This window comes from Prunus avium, chromosome 6 (genome assembly GCF_965620075.1).
Source record: "Prunus avium chromosome 6, drPruAviu1.hap1.1, whole genome shotgun sequence".
In the NCBI taxonomy this organism is placed as follows: Eukaryota; Viridiplantae; Streptophyta; class Magnoliopsida; order Rosales; family Rosaceae; genus Prunus; species Prunus avium.
This window is the reverse complement of record NC_142289.1, coordinates 8,562,137-8,584,262: the sequence shown is the minus strand read 5'-3', so window position 1 is coordinate 8,584,262 and position 22,126 is coordinate 8,562,137. Positions and strand designations below refer to the sequence as shown.

The following is a 22,126-nucleotide window of genomic DNA, read 5'->3' as shown; positions in this document are numbered from 1 at the left end:
TCCTTACAAATCAATCACAATTTGATGAGGCGTGTGGGCTGATCAAGTTGAATTGCTCATTAAGAACAGAAAAAGAAAAAAGCACATGACAAAATAAGAAGAAAAAAAACACACTTCAAATTGTAATTGGTTCGTAAAGATAAAATAAAAAAGAAGAAAAGGAAAACACAAAAAAGGAGTGCTAAGCATCAAAATAATTCATGATGGGTAGGTGCATGAGATTTCTGTTGCACCTAAAAAATGTGACTAGAGAGAGAGAGGAACACCCTTTAACATGAATTTTACATATTTAAATCACAGCAAACTTAAATCTTCAAAAAAGACTTTTTGTAAACATGAAGTGAGAGAAGTGTTTGGTTGGTTATTTTGTGGCCATGGTTCTCATAATAATTACAGGAGGGCAAGTCACCCCTGAGATCGAAACACCACATTATGCAACAATTCTTGATGTGAAGAGGGGGATTGAGGAGCGTTTGAATGTTGAGGTGGAGAGGCAGACCCTGTGGCTAGACGAAATAATGCTGCAGGACGAGGACATAGTTGGAAATTACTTCCCCCAACGATATGGTGTTTTAAGACTCAGTGTGACACCTTTGCCTGGAGAACCAAAATGCATTATTTGGGTGAGGCATAAAAACGAACATATAGGGTTTGTGAGAATTAGAGAAACAATCATGGTGGTTGATCTGAGAAGCAAAATTGAGAGGCGTTGGGGGATTCTGAGTAACATGACTTTGTTCCATCTTGATACGGAAATGATCGATGACCGTCCTCTTTCTGCGTATTATATAACAGAGAATTCTGTAGTTGAAATTAAAATTGAGATTGCACCTCGTTAATTGAGGTATTTTAAGATGATATGGTGATAGTTAATAATAAGTCTTTGGTTTTTTTGGTTAGAAGGAAGCTTGATATAATATGGAGAAGTTCAAAAATAGATAAAATCTTTATGCGATACAAATATTGAATTGCTAAAAGTAGCTTTTTCTTTTCTTTCTTTTCTTATGAATGCAATTTTCTCCCCTTAAAACATTAGATAATTATCATTAATAATGTAAATCTCATTCACATATGGGCATAAGGTATAGATCAAATTAATTAACTTATATATCTATCCTCTATTATAATAAAACATATTTGTGTGAGATTATAATATCATATCAACACGTTACATGGTGTTATAATTTGATAGATTATGAATTAAAAATATTCATATTTGACTAATTAAATAATTTTGAACCGGACCATACAAAAAAGAAGAAGATGAACGGCCACGATCGTCTGATCGGTTTGATCAATGCAACCACATTCATACCCGCTAAAATTGACCTCTTTCTAAACAGAGCTTCTAAGCAAATCGAGCTTTAGACTATACAGAGCTTCTTCTTCTTCTTTGCTTTGACAAACAATGTCTTCTCAGAAAACCTTCAAAACCTTGAATAAATTCTTCCCAACAGACCCCACATTGATATCCAACCAAGAAATTGCTCAGAAGATTTCTAAAACCCTAATCAATTCAGGCCTTCAACCCCTCAAATCCACCCCATCTCTGCTCTCCAATCTCAACCCCCACATAACCAACCTTGTCCTCTCAAACCCACTCGTCCCGCCCCATTCTTGCTTGAGCTTATTCAACTTTCTCCAAACAAACCCATCTCTCACTTCCCACAAACCCAATCTTCAAGCCCATGTAGCCCTCATTTGCAGGCTCTATCAAGCTAAGAAATTTGCCCAAATGAAAATTGTATTGAATGGTATTGTCTCCAATGATATTCTTCGATGCCCTGTTTCTGAAATTGTCTCTTTGGCTGAGGATGAGCGTAAAGGGGTGAAATTTGTTGAGACATTGTGTGATATGCTGTTCAGGGTTTATGCAGATAACAAAATGTTTGAGGAGGCTGTTGGGGTTTTTGACTACGCGGAGAAGAAGGGGTTTGAGATTGAAGAAAGGTCCTGCTTTGTGCTTTTGCTTGCATTGAAGAAATGTGGTCAGGTGGATTTATGTTTGAGGTTCTTTGATCAAATGGTTGAAAAGGGTGTTCAAATCACTGTTCATTCATTGACGCTTGTGATGAATGAGCTTTGTAAGAGAGGGGAGGTGAAAAAGGCTAAGGCTTTGATGGGTGCAATGGCTGGTAGACAAATTAAGCCTAATGTTGTTACATATAACACACTTCTGAAAGCATACATTGAAAGGAAGGATTTTGAGGGTGTTAATGAGGCCTTGAGCTTGATGGAGAAGGATGGTGTGGGTTATAATGTGGCAACATGCACGCTTTTGATTGATTGGTTTGGTAGCTGTGAAAAGATTGAAGATGCTGAAAAGGTGTTTGAGGAAATGCGTGAGAGAGGGATAGAACCAGATGTGTATCTTTATACTTCGATTATTAATTGGAATGGTAGAGTGGGAAATATGAAAAGGGCGTTGTTTCTGTTCGACGAATTAACTCAAAGAGGCCTTGTCCCAAATGCTCACACTTACGGGGCATTGATTAATGGTGCGTGCAAGGGCGGACAGATGAAGATGGCAGACATCTTGGTGAATGAGATGCAAAGTAAAGGCATTGACGTAAACCAAGTTGTGTTTAATACGCTGATGGGCGGGTACTGCAGAAAAGGGATGATGGATGAAGCTCTAAGGCTGCAGGATTTCATGGAAGGGAAAGGCTTTCAGACTGATGTGTTTACTTACAGCACTATAGCTAGTGGATTGTGTAAATTGAATAGGAATGAGGAGGCAAAGAGTTTGTTGTTCACAATGGAAGAAAGAGGTGTGGCTCCAAATGTAGTGTGTTTCACTACTCTAATTGACATATTCTGCAAGGAAGGAAACTTTGTTGAAGCAAAGCGGGTAATTCAAGAGATGGAAAGGAAGGGAGAGAGACCTAACACTGTAACATACAATGCTCTAATTGATGGGTACATCAAGAAGGGTAAGATGAAGGAAGCTCACAAGCTAAAGAAGGAGATGGACGACAAGGGGTTGATGCCAGATACGTATACGTATTCATCGCTTATACATGGCGAATGTATTGATGGCAAGGTGGATGAGGCACTGAAATTATTTCATGAAATGTATCGGAGGGATTTAACTCGTAACGTTGTCACGTATACAGCAATGATTTCAGGGTTGTCTAAGGATGGGAGAACAGATGAAGCTTTTAAGTTGTATGATGAGATGAAAGGAGAAGGCCTCACACCTGATGATAGAGTATATCATTCACTTGTAGGCAGCCTTCATACAGCCAAGTCTTAACTCTATGAAGGAGTATATATAATTTTTTTATGTGACTCTATCCTCTCTCTACCTGAAGAATTCAAACTTTCTTTGCCCAGTAGAGTAAGTTGCTTGAATTTGAAAGAAGGATTTAAAATATCTGAACTATAAAGAATGGATGAAATCACTTTGGATAGGTAAAATCTACACAAATAGGTTTGCCTAAGATTGTAAATTCGAAATGCGCACTTCAAGGAAGTCCTTGAGCAAAGTTTGATCAGTTGGCTTCTGCCGAATGACACAAGAAGCGCCCACCCCACAATTAGGAGTGCTAGCTTTGAATAAAAATGTGAGAAATATACAATAACTTACAGTATAGAGTTTCAACTCTTCTACAGTAAAGCAAAGAAAGCCAATATTACAACTTTGGAGCATTGAAACCTAGCCTCCGCTAAGCTCCAAATTTTTTTACCCTTAAGCCTAAGTTGTTCGTCTCTATATTCCAAGCCTCAGCTTGCTGTACATTAAGCTCCAAAAGCTGGGAGCTCAACAGCTAAACTCCAGATTTCCTTAAAAGATACCAGAAATCGAACCAACGGAGTAGATACCATAGCCTCGTGCTGCATTTCTAAACAAGTAAAGGACCATAAGCCCCAAGCCCTTGGCTTCCAAGAGACTGCCTGAGCTTCAAGAATGCTCGGCTCTCCAGCTGCCGCACCCGCTCCTTGGACAATCCAAACATGCCACCAATCTCTGATAGTGATCTCTGCTTGCCATCTTCAATGCCATACCTTAGCCTGATTATCTGTCTCTCTCTTAAATTGAGGATGCTTAGGAGGTGGCGCACATGTTGCCTCATCAGCTGCTTTGCTACACTCACATCTGGGATCTCAACCCCAGTGTCAGCAGTTACCTCCTGCAATTGTGAAAGAAAAAATGTTTGCTTCTTAAACCATTGGAGAAACCATGCTCAATATAGTCCAACAAATTACATCACGTTCAAAATTGAAGTTGTATACAGCCATATCACATACCAGAAAAGTATGAGAGAGAGAGAGAGAGAGAGAGAGAGGTATATAAGAAAATCGAGACAACAAGAATCTTTACCTGAAAGGTAGTATCTTGGTCAGCCCAGACTGGTTGTTGCATTGAAAGTGGCATTCTTGTAGCATATAGCAACTTTTCCAACTTTTCAACTGTAATACCAACCCGTCTCGCTAATTCTTCTTTGCTTGGGTTGTGATTTCCTTCCTGAATACATGATTTCTTTGCCTCCAATACTTTGCCAAGAAGGCTGTACACATTCTCCTGTGAATAATTGTCATATTCAATAAAGTTCTTTTTGCTTTGCACACGCTACGAAATAGTTAACTTTTGATTATTCAGACATGGGCTAAGCGGATTTAGTATATTAGCAAGTTAACAGTGTAGATTTTCCACTATAGCAAAAAGTGGTGACGAAACTAAGAATTCAAGGTACAGATTTCAATGGCAACAGTACTTTTCCTCATCATCTGCATTAACCAATTCCATAATTTTCATTCTGTTGCAAAATCCTATGGAGACGACAGAAATTTTTCAGAACAGGATACAATCAGTTGACACAAAAGATAGAAACTTGAAGAAGAATCTCATTGCAAAGTAGAGACTGGAGACATGGTAATTTTTTCATTACCGGCAAGCGGATGGTCCTGGAATGTTGAAATATGGCCTTCCTAACTGTTTGCCTTATCCACCAGTATGCATAAGTAGCAAATCGGCAACCAGCTTGGGGCTTGAACTTCTCAACACTCTTCATGAGACCCATACTTCCCTCCTACAAAAGTATCAGATAAACATAGAAAAGCAATTTAATTCTCAAGTCCAGGCCTTAATATAAAAATCAAAATACTGCTCTTTGGTTGCAATGAAGTTTTCTGAAAAGAATTATTGTTTAACCTCCAATACAACCTAACCAAACAATCAGATAGAGCATGTGTATAATATATGCCATCCTAGGAATTGCTGACATTGCCAAGATGAATACAATAATATCCATTATCTGATCATGAAGGATACAGACGAACAATAGTTAATCTGAACAGATGGCACAAATTTAAAATTTCAATCTGGCCTGTAGGAGTTGCCAATGCAATTTCATGATCTAATACAATGCTTTACTGCATTCAAGTAAGCAAAAAAGAAAAAACTTTGGCGTAGAAGTCAAAATTTTGTCGGTAAGATGTGGTCTGTGTAACAAAAACCATCAAGTCTTAGCCCTAAGGACTACATATAAGAAAGCATGTTCCAGTGAAGTTACCTGCATTAAGTCCTGGAGGCCAAGACCTCTCCCTTGATATTGTTTAGCAATGTGAACCACCATACGTAAGTTAGCATAAATCAGCTTTTCACGGCTGCTGGTACCAGAGCGAAGCTGTGATTTCAAGATCTGACAACTAATTCCAACAGCTTCAGCCCATTCAATCAAAGTTGGTTCACGGCCAAACTGTGTTTGAAGTCTAGTCTTCACTTCTTCTAACTTAAATAAATCCTGTTACATAATTCGACACATGAATGCAGTATCAGACCCTACATAAACCAGTAATCCAAAAATCAGCAGACAAACATTACTTAGATATACACCTGAACTCGGGCAATCAATTCTGCCTCCTCTTTAGCAGTCAAAAGTTGTCTTGTTTCAGGACCCCACAAGAACAACCGCAGGGGATCATTTGGATTAAATCCTTCACTTATCTTTTTCCGCACATCTGAACTTGTAAAACTGTTTGACTCATGACCTATAACTTTTGACTTAGGCACCTTCCTTGTCTTAATTCGCTTGCGCCGCCTCTCTAGAATCCGGGTTGACCTTACAGTTGTCTCCTCCTCAACTATCCAGTTGGCCAAACTTGTATACCCCAAACTAGACAAAAATTCTTGACTTCAGTTCCAAAGGAATTTGATAGGGAAATCATAATGAAACAAGGAAGTAACACAAAACTGACCCCAGAGAAAGAGACTCGTCAAAATCAGCTCCCATTGATTGGGAGTCTTCAGCTAATGAGGCTGCTTCTCTGGAGGCTGACAAAGCTTTCTTAGCCAGGGCAACTACATTACATGGTTCGACATCCATATGCTTATTGGAAGCAGTGGTCAAAGACTCCAGAGTCAAAGGTGTGGATGGCTTTGCTCCTGTTTGTAAGGATGAAAATCTGCAAGGCAGAGATACAACATGAGCATCACATAAGGATGCAATTTGGTAACAAAATTGCAATCACCTGAAAAAAAAAAAAAAAAAAAAAAGGAGTTTTATTCATCTTACACATCTAAAATATCAGGGTTAAGCAATTGGGGCTTAGAGCCGTTCACCAACGGGTAAAAGTCATCAATGTCTAAATCTTCATGGACAGAGGCCCCAGTCTCTATCTGCATCCTATCTAATGTAGCCTAATAAAAACACAGAAAATGGTAATTAATTAGGAGTTTCCCAGGAGAGAAATAGAGATAGCGTATGAGACAATTTCTAAGAAGTAAGGAATACCAAGTAGGTGTGTGAAATGGTCAATGTGTAAGAAAGAAGAAGCCTCACAAAATCTTGAATTATACAAATCAATGGTGGCATTTTAAAAAAGAAAATTAGTATCATCAATAGGCATAATTTCAAATGAGGGAAAACAGAAGTTTGAGCAAGGAGTTTTACACCATTGAGGATTATTCAAGTTATATGAAGTGCACATCTGATCTAACTTATATGCAGAGCATTTCTACAACAGAAGTCTAACCTCAGATGTTTTATCTTCTTTCAGTACATGCAATAGAGGCTTGAACTCATCACGCTGCTCTTGTAAAAGAACCGAGGTAGGAAAATGTCGGGCTACAGATGTAATCGGCACAGAAGTAACTGCAGGAACTGCTTGCTCATGAAGCATCAAAACTGAAAAATTAGGAGTACCAACAACCTGACGTTAACCAACAATGGACAATGGGGGGGGGGGGGGGGTAAACTATCCCTTACTCAATCATTTTTGTAGACAATTACTATCAGCATAATAATCTGCATCTCTTCATGAACTCCAATAGTATCAGACTCTAAAGAATTAACTTAAGTAACTCAGCATCTCAATTCTCATTCTAGAACCTTTTATCCTAGAGGGATAAACACACAATTATTCACACTCCTATGCATGTAAGCGCAGAAAAATAATCTTTTTTGAGAACTGTTTCAACAGGAAATAGAATATTAAAAAATATCCGCTACTTCCAAATGTAGCTCTTGCATTAGGATTTTACGTGGAAAAGATTTATGCTAATAGTCTTTGTTCCACAATTTAGCGCATCAATTCAAGCAAGTTCAAGGAATAAAAATCAAACACAACAATTAAATATGTAAAACTCATCTCAGAAACACAAAAGCTCAACATACCCAGTTGCTGTATTGGGATTAAACATAAAGACCAATCATTCCCAACTTATGTTTAAGTACCTATGGCTGAATTCCAAAAACTATAAACTTTCCGAGTAAATTCTCAGCAAGCAAACAGAATAAATGAGAAAATGGAGATATCAAAGTAGTGAACTTTTTTTACCTGAAGTAGAGGGAGAAGAAGAAGGAAGAGGATGCCTGAGGTGGGTTGTTGAAGGAAAGGCTGAAGATGAAGAAAGAAAGTGTCTTCCAGCCTCCATTGGAAGAACAAAATAGTTATTTATCAGTGTAGCTAAGCTAGCGGTATATTCAAGTAAAGCGGTGTATATTCTGCCCTGCTATTGTGTGTACCTTGCATTGGCTTCCTGTGTTTTGCAGATAATGTAGCAGGGGAGGTTCTGCTCCTGCTTTCAGAGACAATTTCACACCTCAAAATCATTTACTTTGTTTTCTTTCAAATGGATCAGGTTGGGCTTTTTCACCCTTTTTCATTTTTGTTGTTCTTCATTTTTGAATGAAAAGAAATCAAAAACTTGGGCTTGACCGAATAACACAGGCCTTGTTAATGTAGGCCTATTCTTTGGGAAGTTCCTGCCCAAGCTTAGAGTATAAGGGGCTTGAGCCAGAGTGTTTGACGGACCTCTAGTCTAAACCTGGCCCATGATAGGACTTATAGGCCCGAGGCTTTTCTCGTAACCCAACCCATAGTTGATTGTCCATCTCTTTTTCTGTGTCATTTCTACACGTGTGAATTGTTGATGCTATGTGAGATTCACTTGCATCAACATCTGGCATACAACTAACCACACGTGCACGACAGTCACAACAAGCACGTTGCCTTTTTCTTTCGTAATATTAGTGGCAATGTTTGGTTTAATAGAATGAAAAGGAATGGAATTCTTATAGAATGGACCCAAAATTAAGATCCAGAACAAGATATTGAGTCCGAGCCCACACCCCGAAACCCATATCCGAAACAAGGTTTGAAATTTAAAACTAACAAACAAACAAGTCATAAAATGTTCGAAACAAACAAAAGAAAAATATAAATGCAGTAACAATGATCGCAAGAGAATTAGGTAACAAAACTATAAATTCTCCTATGACGGTACGTTGGAAAATTACTGAGAGAGATGTGATACCATTGCCAACACAATGTTGTGCTGTAACCCACGAGCGAGTGGATTTGGATAGCAGGGGCCTTTGTGACATTTCAGTCTCAGTATCCGACATTGGTCAAACTGTCAGAAACAAAACCACCAAACAAAAACCTGAAACACTGGTTACAAGCGCGTGACACGACAGAGAAAGAGGGGCCTGCATCAGGCGCTTTTTCTGTTGATAAAAAAACAAAAAATATCACACAGTATTTTCGTTTTGTTTTATTTTTGTACACAACTAAGTTTAAGTAGGCTCTTTCCCACAAACAAAAAAAAAAAAACCTAAGTAAGGGCTGATTACAAACTTCACGAGAATAAGGAAAAGGTTAAGACGACACCTGACATATGTAAAGTATTATTATCATTTTCCATATTTAAATTATTATTTTCGTACAAGCCTAATTCACTAATTCATGTCTTTATTCAATGTAAGCTATCTCTCTCTCATCCGCTGCCTGCTGCTCTCTTCAAACCAGCGCGTGTACCCCTTTCCCCAAAACAAGTTCAAAAACCATGCAAAACAAACCAAAACACACACTCTCTCTCTCTCTCAGAGTCCCGACGACCCGCCTCACTCACACGAGAAATAAAAAGGGCCCCTCTCTCTCTTTCTGTGGGGTCAATCGAATTCCACCACCCTCTCAAAGCCCTAATTTCCCTCTCTCTCTTTCTCTCTCTCTGAGTGCCCAAACCCTAAAACCACCACCACCACCACCACCACCCATGGGCTCGGAGATGGCCCTTGCCCCCCTACGCAACCACGAAGACCCGACCCATATTCCCACCGCCCTAGAAACGGCGTCGTCCCATCAGCACTCCCAGCAATCCATACAATCTCTACAGCCCAAGACACATAACCAGCTCTCTCAGACCCGAAAGTCCGCGTCTTCCAGGGACCGCCACACCAAAGTCAACGGCCGGGGACGGCGAGTCCGGATGCCGGCCATGTGCGCCGCCCGGATCTTCCAGCTGACCCGGGAGCTCGGCCACCGCTCGGACGGGGAGACCATCGAGTGGCTCCTCCGCCACGCCGAGTCCTCCATCGTCGCCGCCACCGGCACCGGCACTCTCCCGGCCGAGCCGATCTCGACCTCCGCCCCCGCCGTCTCCTCCCAAGTGCCCTCCCTCGCTTGCCGGGCCCACCCACTCAGCTCCCTCAACGGCGGCGGACAGTTCATGTACCCGCTGGTGTCGTCGGCTCATCAGGCTCACCCGAATCAGCCGCATCAGCAGCCGAGCATTCGGCTGGACTTATGCCAGCCGGCGGGGTTGGACTACACCGAGTACCGGCAGCACATGCCGTTCACGTCGTTGCTGCTGCATCCGGCGGAGAATGAGGAGGAGGATGGGCAGCAGGAGGAGGCTTTGTGTCTTGGGGATGGATAGATAAAGAAAATGAGTGGGGTGTGTGTGTATATCAAAGTAGATAAAGCAAATAGGAAGCAAGCAATAGAGGGTGGGGTTGGTTGGGTACAAAAGGTGTAAGGTATGTGAGTGTTGTGTGTGTTTTGGGGTTTTAAGTTAAGAAGAAGAGAAGAGAGAATAGGTTTTGGGTAGTTTAGACAAAGACCCTGCCTTTCTTTAAAATATGATGTTGTTGTTCATCAATGGTTTCTTCTGTGTAGTAAGTAGCAAGCAGTCTTGGTCTAGAATGGGGGAGGAAAGATTGGGGCTTTAGAGTTTGGCTCTTTAATCTGTAAATGTTCTTCTTCAAGGCATCATCAAATCAAATTTAATAAAATGAGAGTCTGTTTTGGCTTAAAAATTTGGATGAATTTGTGTACTTTTGAGACTTCTCACTCATGGAGGAGGAAGGAGAGGTGGACCATGGTTGGATTTGGACCCACCATTGTTGTGCTTTATAAAATTCATTGAAGCACGCTGAGAGCTTTCCAACAATTTAAAATCAAACTGAAAAGGGTACCAAGTTGTATGTCTCAAGTCTAATCTTTGTAAACCAACCTCAGGGATGATAAGAAACCAAAAAGCAGATAATCTCTCTTCTTCTTGTGCTGTTGCCAAGAAGCAGAGAAGCGCTTTTATTCTAAGCTACAATGAAACCTGAACTGTTGGCTTGGTTGCCATTGAAACCAGAAGCAAATGGTTGATAAATCTTTTGAGCTGTTCCTAATACTCTGCATTGCCCTGTATTCAAATGTGCACTTCAATGACCAAGCAAGTATACTTCACCACTCTGCACTGAAACGTATACTTCACCAATGGCCAAGAAGCAAGTACATGCTTTATTATGAAGCACAAAAATGAAATAATCAATGGCGGAGCTTTCCGATTTAGTAGGAACTCACCGGCGGCAATTCATTGAAGATTTGTCGCATTTAATTCTACAATCATACGTTTAAACAGGGAAACTAAAGAGGATGAAACTGTAGAAATGTGGGTATGATTATTAATAAAAGCAGAGTATCATTGGAAACAAAGAACCGCGGCATTCGCAATAGATTGATTCAACAGGAATTACTTTGGTCCAATCATTCTCACTTCTGCTGTGGTAAGCAAAACATTCAGAAAACAATCCATACAAAGAAAAGTTATTCATCAACCAGTTTCAACGATGGCCTAGAACAATTTGTATGCTTCAAATCTCTGTATGCGTACTCAAGCAAGTGCATATATTTCACTATTGACCAAACAAACGAATCAACTGTGCGAGATAAATGATTGAAAGGTTATCAAAACCTTAGTTCCCATCTCTATATCTCCAACAAAAATCCTGAATTTAACCATATACTATATGTCAATATACAGCGTCACAATATTTCCGCAAAATAATTGTGCTTTCCGTTTATGACACCTGCCAATTATACACAATTTTTGCATAGACCATGAAGCATATATTTCACTTTTGTGTTCCTATAAAAGCATACCTGTACTATGGAATACTTTCCATGATATTGATACATTCATTTCGAGTATCTATTATTTTTTTTGGGAAAGAATTCATTTCAATTGTTTGACATATCTTTGTACATTCCAAATCTACTGAACCGGCCAAGCTACTCGTGAAGAAAACAATAAGCTGAAGGCCGAAGAAGATTCAATGAAACCCTTTCAACTCTGTTTTCTGAAAATGTATAAATTCATTATCATATTGTAACTGGGTTGTTCTAAAAATATCAGATGGTACTAGCATGCGACTACAAAATTCACACATGCAAGCAACCGTAATAATAGAAATTTAGAAACGAAAAAATGGAAAAAGAAACTAACTTACTCTTACAATGAGATAATCCAGCCTGGACGAACATTGGAAGAGCAAAAATATGAGATCTGAGCAGGTCCTGAACCACAAATCTACATGGTTTAAGCAACATCAGCAACAACAGGAGGAGAAATGTGCCTAATGCCATCCAAACATTCCTAATGTTTATTTCCCAAATATCCGCCACTTTTTCTTCTTTTTGCACTCACTTGAGAGCGAACCTGAAATAAAACCAAAACCATAAGTCATGCGTTACATTTAGAGGGATAATGTAAAATCCTAAAGCATGCATGATGGTATTAGCGTCAGACAACTAAACCTATCCAGACTCAGATATATAACAAGTCAATATAGCAAGGGCTAGTGGAAGCTAGTTGCATCTGATTTCCCACAAAAGATTCTTTACGGAAAATCACACTTGAAAGTTCTCAGATCAGATAAAGAGCCTATTATGGTGTTGCGACTTCCCCCTCCCAATCTTATAGATGGTATCACACACGCACACCCCAAAGGAAAGTAGACTGTCAGTTTATGTTCAGTCAAAGACTGTTGGCTAATGATACAGTGTTATTGCTCCAACTGGTTGAGTTCAGCTGAACAAGTTATCCAAAATCCAAGTTTCATTTTACTCCTTATCCCTTTGCATTCTACAGATGTACATGAAGAAGATAAAACAATTACCTCCTTGAGGATAAATTGAGTTGTAATGCACCTCTGCCCAGAAACTCAAATAAATAACTGCACAAGACATAAGAGCTTTCTGTAAAGCTTAATGGACGACAGATAACTAATATTTAAGGATATCACAATAATTTGTTCAGCAAAAATTCCACGGGATCCGTTTGTCAGAAGTATATGATTAGGCTAACGCGTGGATTCAATGAGAGAGTAATAAATTTGCTCATTATAAGAGAAATGAATTTAGAAACAAGACAGTAACATGTGGAATATGGAAATCTGAATCAATTACAGATATAGAAACTATATCACATTTTAACATACAGATAACTGATTACTTCATAAATCCAACTGTCTATGCCCACAACAAAAACTAAGAGCGCAACAAGCTTACCTTGTTTTGAAGTTTGGATATTAGGAAGAATCTCTATGCAACAGTTATCCTTAAAAGAAGTCAAGACAAAAATTTTCACCCCGTACTGCAAAAAATTACACACAAGTATCAGTCATTATATTAATTACTCACAAGTATCAGTCATTGTAAAAGATCTTTCATACCGAATCAGCAGCTGCCTGCAACGAGACATGGTCACCCCACTCACCATTCCTGGTTTCATTCAGATTGATGGGTATTAATTTAGCCCAAAAGATTAATGACAGGAAAACAAGGAAACATTATGAGTTCGATTAATACCTGGACATCTTCTCCAAATAGTCATCATATGCCATGGGAACATATCCCTCATAAATCTCCGGATGAGACTTCAGCTGGTAACAGTAAACCATCAAAGGATAAACCAGAATCCATGGAAGATACAAAATTTCATGGTGCCAAAGTTCAGTTGAACGCATTAGTAGAATATTTCCAAGAGAGCAAACCTGATTTACGACTTGGCTTCTTACATACGTGTGGTTGTCAGGTGTGTGATACAATTGGTCTGATAAAGCATGGAACTGGAAAATTAAAGCAAAATATGAGATAAACATGTGTAACCCTGAAAGATGCTAAGATCAATATCCAGGAATAAAAACAAAACTGATAGGTCCAAATGAGAGCTACATACTTGCTTTAAGGAAATAAACAACAGAAACAGACAAAGGTGCAGCATGACTAACCTGGCAGTTTCCATCTCCTTCAACCTTGCGTTCGAGGAAGCCATATATCTGCAGTCTACATTGAAAACGCAAGAAAATATTACAACAACAAAAAATGAAGAAAACAAATAAAATGGATTTTACTAACTAGGCAAATTATTGAAATACATACTACTATATTTATAGAAAGGAAAAGGGCAGGTATTACCTGTCAAGTAGCCTTTGATGATCTGAAGTCGCTTCATCAAATGAAGGAATTTCTCCATTAATTCTGGGAATATGCTAAACCATATGAAGGACAAGGTTAATACTGGTGTCGACATTTGCAAATCACGCCATATGTTGGCAGAAAAGTAGCAAATCAAATATACAATTAGTACTCACGAATTTGCAAAATGTATAAGTTTCTTTTGGGTAGGGGTGGCGGGGGAGTGGGCAGGTGGGAGGAAATTCACATGATCAACCAAAATGCTATTGAAATATCTATGTAAATTCCCATGTACATTCCCTTCTCAACATCAGATTGTCAGCTAAACTTTATAAATTGATAAAGAATGGCTAACATTTCCTAAAAGGCCAATGATGACTCCTTAAAACTGTTTAATAACAAAAACATGATGAAGCATTTGATATTACAACATGGTGAAAAATCTGGACAGCATAAACTTACAGGAACGGGATTCAAGCTCCAGTCTACTTCACCATCAAGTGCACATTCATCAGTTAGCCCCAAATGATTACCAGGGCTAGAACATAAACTAGAAGCTTCTTCCTGGCCATAATCATGGTCTGCATGGTGCCAAAAAAAAAAGGCCTATGAAGATAACTACATGACATAGGTTACCTTAATATGTATGAAAAGAAGGTAAAGCAGCAGGTTTCCAGATACCCGAACAATAATTCCTTGTAGATACACCATGCCACTCATCTGCAAGAACGGATGCTTGTGCTTGCGCTTCTCCTGCATGTGAGTATTCAGAGGCTTCTGTTACAGATAGTCCTGAAAATTCCTCTTGAAGAGTTCGTGCAATGATCTCATCATTCTCCACATGGTTTGATTCTGTATCATAATGACTTCTGAAATACTCTTCGTGGTAGATATCATTAGCATTGTGTTGTATCATGTCACTGTAGTAGTATGAAGAATTATAAACTGGATCACCATCAAGTAGACGAAGCCCCCACTGAATAATATCTGAATCATGCTCATGGGAAGCCATCTCCTTAAATATGCATATGTCGAATAAGAAAGCTTAATCTTCTTCTAAGAGCAATGACGGAATCCCCAAGAAGTTCAGGTAATAGAGTAATCTCTGCCCAAAAGCTACCAAGTATGTTAAAAAAAAAATTTAAAAACCTCCAATGCTTTGAGGTTCTTTACCCACAACTGTAATTTAAATTAGAATATCCATCTGCGCAAATCTAAATTAAATCACAGCAAGAAATAATTTTTATTAAATTAAGTATAGTGCTTCCAATTTTAACATAAATCCTTATTATAATAAAGCAGTTGACTTTTTCAAATAATACTGGACAAGTATACAATAGAAGATTTAGCTGCAATTGATTGGACATCTAACAGAGGATATAATAAACATATTTGTGAAAATGATGCCTGCTGTGTGATCATAATTACAAACTTTGCTAAGTTCCAAGTATGTTTATTATTAACTTTAATAAACAGTCCCATGTATACTAAAATTGTGCTGAGATCAGCAAAAGACTTCAACCCACCGTCAAAAAACCAGGAAAAAACAGATAATTGCTGGTCTAGAATGACCGGCTGGAGACTTCGATTATCCTCAAAACATCATAAAGTGACAGACAAACCTGTTAACCTAACAACGCGTGCTCACACATTCTCAGTATTTCTGAATAAAATATCACACAGAGAGATAACGACCTAAAGCAGCCTACTTTCCCAATATTAAACTAGCTGCATGACAACAAACACATAACTCCCAGCAAAGAAATAAGAATCAACGTTAACTCGGATAGGTAAAAACACCTAATGCTTAACCTTTCACCTCACATGTTTATGGGAAAAAATCCAAAAAATGAAGTAAACTTTAACTAGCACAACATTTAATCTTTACTTCAAATAAAATTTCATAGGACCCTTGATTTACATACGAAAACTAAAAGATCGACTTTGCAAACAAAGAAATTTATTTAAATAATATCCAAAACAAACTACAATTACTCTCCATAACATTCATATTACTATATATTCAACCCAACATCAGATTTTGCTTGATGAGTCAAATTGATTCCATTTCATTTCAAGACTAGACCTATATCTATTTTTATTTATAAGAAACTACCTATATCTTCTATTTTCTTTCTCCAATCTAAACGAAATCGGTTCACCCCACAACAACACAACAAGCCATCTGAACAACACAACTGCTACATGCATATCCTTTATCAAAATCATAATATTAAAAACCACACCGTCTTGAACTACACCACTCTCCATGCTATTCATCATCAACATACTCTCTCTCTCTCTCTCTCTCTCTCTCTCTCACACGCACACACACACAACACAACACAAATCAAACAAGCACCAAAACAGAACACCAAAACTACCCAGAAAACAAATAGTCCCCACTAAAACAACAACAAAAATCTCAATCTCAATCAGCAATAAAATCCCACATAATAATCCGCAAAAAGAAAAACCCAAATTATGAATAAATAAATAAAGGAACACTAAACAATTTCTTCGCCAATCAATATAACAATCCAACAAGATAACAGAGTTTAAAAGAGCAAAATCATTAGATTAAGAACTCACCCAATCAGCTTCGACTTAGAGCCAATAAAAGAACTTTGAAAGCTGTCGTTTGCAAAAGGAAAACTTAGGGTGAAAGGTAGAGAAAGTTGAGTTGGAAACAAGGCACTTCTTATTAATAGGATGGTACGAATGCATTGGCTGACGACGAAGCATTGAAAAATTGAACAGAAAATGGAAATGGACTGAAAGTGCACCCCATTATATACAGTTTGCCAGGCTGTTAAAGGTCGAGCAACTTTTTCATCGTACGGATGTTACGGAGACTCTACATTTGCTCGAGTGGACGTTGGACGGTTGTGATTTAAGCGGCAATTCCTGGAACGGTTTCTGATTGCCTCCCGTCCAAAAAATTGACTAAATTATGATTTTAGTCCTTATATTTGAGCAAAGTTTTTTTTAAGAGTGCTGCTAAACGAACCCTAAAATTAACTGAGTACACTCTATGATCTAAATACACCATAATATTTTAATTAAAATGTAAAATTAACTAAGTACACCCTATTTAATTACCAAAAATACCCATGGTGCACCCTAATACACTCTATCACACAACATCCTAAATGCCAATCATAAACCAAATTTCTCTTTTTACATGAATTCGTGCCCTCTTTTCAAATTTAGGTTTGCATATCTAACTAATAAAACTAAAATCATAAACCAAGAAGCAGTAAAACCCTCTTGAAAGCAGCAAACCCAGTTTGTTCGCGAAAAGCCCCATCAAAATTGAGTTTTAAAAAACCCACGAGGGCTCTACCCCATTTTAATGTTGCACGAGCTAGCACAACACCCTTAGGAAAGTTGTGCTCCTGGAATTGTTACAAGACCTGCATAGCACAATTAACCACTTCCAACATCCCATGTCGTATGCCTGTCCATAAAACAGAATTCCTATCTCATTCTAGATTGCCCACAAGCCAACATTTAAATGAGTCATCAAAACTTGTTCTACAAACTCTTTAAATGAGTCACTAAATAGTTGCACAAGCCAACATTTAAAATTCAGGTCGACACTATTTTGTAAAAGCCTCCACCATGGACTAGTCTCCCAAAAAGCCGAAACAAAATCACATGAAATGAAGACGTGATGTTAATCTTCTAAAGCAGTCCCCCACCCCAAAAAAAAAAAAAAATCTCTTTTTGGTCATTTTCTAATAGGGTAAATTAGTAAATTCAATAAATACTTTGATTGTAGGGTGTACTCAGTTAATTTTAGGGTTCGTTTAGCAGCACTCTTTTTTAATCATTTTATATCTTTAATTTTAGTTTTTACAATTTTACCTTTCTTCCAATTCGATAATATTTGTTAGTTAGGTCAGAGAATTCGTCCTCTTGCACCAAGTTCGATTCTCCCTCAACATGTGTGGAGTAAAAGTTTTACACGACTCTTACTTACTTTTTACATGCCAATTTCTTAAAAAAATTTGACGGAATTAAAAGATTATCTTAGACTTATGACAAGTAATGAATTACAAGTGAAAGTTGAGAAAGTTGAGAAAGTTGAAACTACATGTAATCAAGCAGAATTTCCGCTCACATTATAGTGACAAAAATTATAATTTAATTGACGACGAATTTATAAATTGTAATTCAAATTGTTAAAGTAATTGTTTTTGTATCCGAAGTCATGTCATGTGTTCGATTTTTGTATCTCCCAATGTCAACCATTCAAAACAAAAAAATTCATAATTCGGCAGGATATTAATATTCTTATTTGATAGGTTGGCATGATATTGATTGCCCTTCTATGAGGAGGTGGAAAATGGACGGTTGAGATTGGACTGAATTGAATGCTTGTTAGATCGAACGGATGTGATTGAAGGGATTTGGTACAAATCTGGCTGCTCTCTTCTCAAGCCAGAATGTCCATGAGTCCATACGGGGCTGCTTTGCTTATATGAAAAAGAGAGGCCTTTTCAATTAGCAGAAAGCTTAAGATTCAATTAACGACCAAAGGTCCACATATGGGGGCCGGTGGGGACGTGTCACAGTCGTAGTGTCTATAATTAATAATTTATTTTTAATATTAAAATTTCAGAGTGACACAAACGTTAATGCTATCGAAATTCATCAAATATTATTAGTAGTACTAGCAAAAAGGATAACAATGACTTTATTTATAAAAAATAAAGGATAACAATGACACGTCCATGGCACTAGCAAGCACCAAGGATTCTCTCATTAAATTGTTGAATAAAATTGTCAAGCTAATGAACTGTTGGTTTGGAACAATTGCTTCTTCATAAAAGATTATGGGTTCGAGCAGAGCCGGCCCTGGGTAATCTGAGGCCCAGGGCAAAAATCTAAAGTGTGCCCTAAATAATGTATACATTAAAATTATAAATTTTTTATCAACTAATTAATTTTATTAAAATTATAGCATTCATTGTTTTGCAACATGAGCCTTCCCATTTGTTATTGTTTGATGATAATAATTTGAGGAAAAATGTCATCGTGTTCATTCATAGGGAATTTGCAGTTAGTTTCTCCCACATGAAACTATTCTAAAAGTAAATCTGCCATTTTTGCATCATAAACTTTCAATTCATTTTCATTTTCTGCTTATTCTTCCAAATGAATATGAACAATTCATTTGGTAAATCTTTAGATAAATTTTCATGTTTAAACGAGGTAATCCATTACAAAACTCACACAAAATTGATTAAGACCCAAGAAAAATAATCTTTGTTGCTTATCTGGGTCTGCACCTGAAACCCATCTCAATTCTCAATGAATAAGTTCTCAATTGGCGACCTTGAATATGCAAGAATGCCTATATAAAGTGATTATTTGGAAAATAGCAGCAACATAGAGAATAAATAGACAAAGAGAAAGGACTTACAGCTCTGTTGGCTTTTTCTTCTGTCATGGAGAGGAAAGGATAGGGAAAGAGAGAGGCTATGGAGAGGAGAGAGGCTGCAGTGTGACTGAGTGAGGGATGATAGGTACATATATAAGAAAATTGAGACAACAAGAATCTAAACCCTAGTATGGTCTGGCTTTGTTTTGTTTTTGTTTTTTGGAATAGGATTAAAAAACAATATATTTGTTAGCATCTATGGGTTAGCACACGCTTTTGGGAAGGGAGGATTAAACAAAAATGCACGCTTGGTTATTTTTTATTTTTTTTCTTGAGGACTTTTTGTTTTTTTATTTGTTTTGTTCTATATGTATATAATATATGGCTTAACTTGATTTTTTTTTTGTGCCCCTTTCAATTATGGGCCCCGGGCCCAGGCCACAGTTGCCCTCCCCAAGGGCCGGCTCTGGGTTCGAGTCCTAGCATTTGTGTAGTGTGTGTAAATTTGTATACTATCGCCGCTCTCACTAGAAAATTTCCTTAAAAAAATAAAAACTCGTTGCACATGCATGTGAAAACAGTGTGCAAGCTGTAAGTTGCCTTTATAATAATAATAATAATAATAATAATAATAACAATTTGATCCGATTAAATCGAAGTATGAAGTCATACTATGTTGATGTCTTTTAAAATGTTTAGGCTTAATTACATATAAACCCTCTCTTGGTGGAAAATGGTACTAGACAAAACTCGTATTGCTGAGAACAACGATGAGAGTACCTCACATTTGATTGATGAAAATTTAGCTTAATAGTTTAAAAACTATTGAGTCTCTTCACCCATAACTAATTGGCTTCGGATTAAATGTTCACGTTTCAATATAATATCTCAATAGATTACTCATGTAACACATGCTCTCACAACACTTAATAATAATTATCCGAGTACAATATGGAACATTTTTGCGTTTTGTTTTTGCTTCACCAATTGACTATAGGTTCATAAACCAGAGAGGGGGAAGCTCAAGCTAATTATTCTAAAAGAATTACACTAATTAGCTTTTTAACCCTACTTCAAAGTTGAAAAGTGCTTGGTTGGTACTTGGTACTATGGTATAGGTCGGCAATTCTGCCTTTGTGGTTTTTCTCAACTCTTTGGTGAACTTTTTACGCCAAAAAGAAGAATCAAGAACGACTTTTATAACTTTAGATATCTATGTAAACTTTTGTTGCCAACCAACCATGTAAAATCTCTTTTTGACTTTTAAGCTTCTTCACATATTCAGATTCAGAATTTTGAATGTCAGTTTGCCAAACAACTTTTCTTCAAGCATTTTGGAAAATATTGTAAATTACATTGAGTTGATCTATTAAACCAAATACGCATAATTCAATTTTTTTTCATCTTCCAAATATTACTTCTCAGTCAACATAAATCCACCTCACATATTTAATGTATTGTCTAATTGTTTGTTCAAAAAAAAAAAAAAAAAAAAGACCCTGCATGCCACGGGTATAGCACTGTTTTGCTATCCTCATCCAATTACGTTCCGTCATGTGAAATTCTTATCACGCATGACGGAACGTGAATAATTTAGCCCTTGACATGCAAGTTTTCTCCTAATTCTGCCACCCTTTTCTTCTCTTTCTCATATTTTATTTGTCGTTATTGATTTACCTGTGAAATGCAAAACCTAATAATCTAAGTGGCTGTTGGCTTATAACTTATAAGCATGGCTTTTTCCAAAATAAACCCCAGACACATAGAGGAGTAGCACGCAGCACGCTATATAGACTGTCGTTTTATGCCGCTCCCTTAGTTTATAGATTTGTAAGCATCACAAACTCAAGTTAATGATGTTATAATTTCTGTATCTGATATTGTTTTTTGTTTTTTTGCTTTTATTTCTATGTGTGATCTTGAGCAAGCCAAATTCTTTATGCTCTTTTGTACCATTCAAGTTGACATGGTGTCATCTACTTCTGGATTTATCTACATGCATTGACTTTGGGTATACGTAACAAGCAAATGAAAGGTCCAAACGTATATCAATAATTGAATGATTAGGTTTATGATTCAATCGTTTTATAACCCCAAGTTTGTCTTTTTAGTTAAATAAAAAACACTTGAGTTACGATTAGGGGTCCTCGGGAATATTGATGAACAAGTTGAGTAACATGATTTTTTTTTCTAAAAAACAACAGATTACAATTCTATAATTATTCTACTTTTCCGAGTGATTTCCATAATATATATACAGAAATTCTCCTATGTAGATTTTGGAATATATATATATATATATATATGTATATATACAGTCCCCTTTTATTAAGGGATCTCTCAAATAATTTTATTTGAGGGATGCCCTTTAAGGTACCCTATATATATATATTTTTTTTCCAACGATCAAAACCATATATTTTTTAGATATTCATTCATAGTCCTTACAAAAAATTAGGCAAATCGGAAACTATTTCGACATCCAATTGTGTTCTACAAAATCAATAAACACGATGCTTCAAGAAAGTACTCAAATTTCAATAACACAATTGAGTGGTCAAATGATATCGGATTCAAGTGATTTTTTGTAGAGATGATCTTTGAATGAGTATCTATAAAATAGACAATTTGGATTAGTGAAATACAATCCGAAGTGGGCCCTACAAGGGGTGTTCCTCAAATAAGTTTATTTGAGGGTTCCCTCAAGGGAAGCTCTCTATATATATATATAGATGTCTCAAAGTTCAAATCCTCATC

The 22,126-nt window shown here is 37.3% G+C and overlaps 4 protein-coding genes across 6 annotated transcripts; 2 read left to right on the top strand and 2 right to left on the bottom strand.

The window, feature by feature from the left end:
• The first annotated feature begins 1,334 nt into the window (after positions 1 to 1,334).
• Positions 1,335 to 3,291, top strand: LOC110768082 (Pentatricopeptide repeat (PPR-like) superfamily protein). The gene has a single exon (XM_021971769.2). It carries the CDS (start codon positions 1,409 to 1,411, stop codon positions 3,254 to 3,256), a length of 1,848 nt encoding a protein of 615 aa, XP_021827461.2. The 5' UTR covers positions 1,335 to 1,408; the 3' UTR covers positions 3,257 to 3,291.
• Positions 3,292 to 3,513: 222 nt separating this feature from the next.
• Positions 3,514 to 8,088, bottom strand: SIGF (RNApolymerase sigma-subunit F). 2 transcript variants are annotated; one of them, XM_021971771.2, is made up of 10 exons: positions 7,971 to 8,088; positions 7,783 to 7,873; positions 6,979 to 7,130; positions 6,519 to 6,643; positions 6,202 to 6,408; positions 5,840 to 6,119; positions 5,517 to 5,747; positions 4,893 to 5,033; positions 4,325 to 4,525; positions 3,514 to 4,133 (listed from the first exon to the last, which is right to left on the bottom strand). In XM_021971771.2, the coding sequence occupies exons 3-10, from the start codon at positions 7,123 to 7,125 to the stop codon at positions 3,846 to 3,848; spliced, it is 1,620 nt and encodes a 539-aa protein (XP_021827463.1). In that variant the 5' UTR covers positions 7,126 to 7,130; positions 7,783 to 7,873; positions 7,971 to 8,088; the 3' UTR covers positions 3,514 to 3,845. The 2 variants fall into 2 exon arrangements, with proteins under 2 accessions (XP_021827463.1, XP_021827462.1); XM_021971770.2 differs by having other exon boundaries at positions 7,783 to 8,079.
• A 1,083-nt stretch (positions 8,089 to 9,171) lies between these two features.
• LOC110768085 (TCP family transcription factor) lies at positions 9,172 to 10,544 on the top strand. The gene has a single exon (XM_088255685.1). The coding sequence runs from the start codon at positions 9,293 to 9,295 to the stop codon at positions 10,163 to 10,165; it is 873 nt and encodes a 290-aa protein (XP_088111811.1). The 5' UTR covers positions 9,172 to 9,292; the 3' UTR covers positions 10,166 to 10,544.
• A 1,467-nt stretch (positions 10,545 to 12,011) lies between these two features.
• On the bottom strand, positions 12,012 to 16,751 carry LOC110768084 (Cysteine proteinases superfamily protein). 2 transcript variants are annotated; one of them, XM_088255683.1, is made up of 11 exons: positions 16,573 to 16,751; positions 14,662 to 15,096; positions 14,443 to 14,561; positions 13,981 to 14,054; positions 13,794 to 13,848; positions 13,557 to 13,631; positions 13,372 to 13,445; positions 13,236 to 13,284; positions 13,072 to 13,156; positions 12,681 to 12,737; positions 12,012 to 12,220 (listed from the first exon to the last, which is right to left on the bottom strand). In XM_088255683.1, exons 2-11 carry the CDS (start codon positions 14,990 to 14,992, stop codon positions 12,165 to 12,167), a joined length of 975 nt encoding a protein of 324 aa, XP_088111809.1. In that variant the 5' UTR covers positions 14,993 to 15,096; positions 16,573 to 16,751; the 3' UTR covers positions 12,012 to 12,164. The 2 variants fall into 2 exon arrangements, with proteins under 2 accessions (XP_088111809.1, XP_088111810.1); XM_088255684.1 differs by having other exon boundaries at positions 14,662 to 15,085.
• Positions 16,752 to 22,126: the final 5,375 nt, after the last annotated feature.